At 38.4% G+C, this 1281-nt stretch overlaps 1 protein-coding gene across 1 annotated transcript in view; it reads right to left on the bottom strand.

Annotated features, from left to right (window-relative positions):
• GRB10 (growth factor receptor bound protein 10) overlaps positions 1-1281 on the bottom strand; it is a 108714-nt gene that overhangs the window by 4797 nt on the left and 102636 nt on the right. The window contains exons 11-12 of the mRNA XM_035894133.1: positions 703-780; positions 1-40 (exon numbers count right to left, since the gene is read on the bottom strand). The exon at positions 1-40 is cut by the window's left edge and continues 74 nt beyond it. Of these exons, the coding sequence (XP_035750026.1) occupies positions 1-40; positions 703-780 (118 nt within the window). The remainder of the gene's footprint in view (positions 41-702; positions 781-1281) is intronic.

Raw genomic sequence — 1281 nt, 5'->3', positions numbered from 1 at the left:
AAAAATCCATTGCTACTAGTGAGTTTTCAGATACACTTCTCTGAAAAGGAATTTTCACTTGTTTCAAAAACAGGGAAAGAAAAAACCAGCTTGAGAGTTTCATTTCAAAATGTTTTGGTTTCAGAAGACTGTCCAGTTATCCCTCAACAGCACAGAAAACACATCTCGGTTTTTTTTACCCTTCCAAAAGATTTGCAGACACAAAAATAGATGGCTTTTCTTTTTTGGCTGTAGGGGAGGGAGAGGATTCAAAGGCTGAGAATAAAATCTGTATTGCTCACGTTGCCCACTTGCCCTATTACTATACTCCAGTCATTTTCAGGGCCAGTTGGGATCCAAATATAGGATCTTCACTTTTAGATAGCTAACAGTCAGCTCTTGGCCCAACATATTTTAAGAGATTTACGTCTTAGTTTTGCCAGACCTAAGCTGGCTTCTGCAGAGACAGCCAGATGTCTCTGTACTGTACATCTCAAAGTGCCTGACGTATCCAAGATTTTTCAATCATGTGGATCATGTAAGCCTAAGATAATGGAGAGCCAACCACGTAAACTGTACTCAAGTGAAACGTGAACTTTACAGTGATTTGCTACACAGTGCTGAATTTACATTCCTTAGCGTAAAATTTTCCACTTTTAAAATGCAAAAGAAAATGTATCCTTTCCAACATCATACATTAATGAGGTAAAGTTCATTACTTACTACTGGAGTGGAAAAGTGTGGAAGCATAGCTTTTCTCTGCTGGGGAATTCTGTAATTCTGATACAGTAGCATTCCATACTGCCAACAGAAATGCAAGGACATTATTATTCAAAGATATACCCTAGGAAAAAAAACTGCAGTGATTACATAACACCACTTACACTGGAGCAAGGTGCTGCCAGTTTATTTTCACAATCAGAAGCTGTCCCAAAACAATCACTTACACTGGAGCAAGGTGCTGCCAGTTTATTATTTTCACAATCAGAAGCTGTCCCAAAACAACTTGCGGTATGTAATGGTGATTGGCAGGTGGCGATCGAGCAGTAAATATGCACGACAAGTTATATTGACAAGACAGCACTTTTACAAGCCTGAGCGAAATACACAGGTACTTTCTGCCACTCTCAGCTATCACCATGTTTTCCTTGCAGAATACAAGCTTTCATTTGAGGTCAGAACACACACATTAACTCCCTCTCTTTTTACTCGCTAGTAATGTGGACTTAAAAAAAAATTCTACATAAGAAGTTCCGTACAAGATATTATAGAGATGAAGTAGGTTTTCAGAATGATACAAAA

Source organism: Egretta garzetta, unplaced genomic scaffold (assembly GCF_000687185.1).
Source record: "Egretta garzetta isolate BGI_Z169 unplaced genomic scaffold, ASM68718v1 scaffold264, whole genome shotgun sequence".
Taxonomy (NCBI): Eukaryota; Metazoa; Chordata; class Aves; order Pelecaniformes; family Ardeidae; genus Egretta; species Egretta garzetta.
Note: the sequence above shows the minus strand (reverse complement) of the source record. Positions and strands in the feature narration are given on the sequence as shown.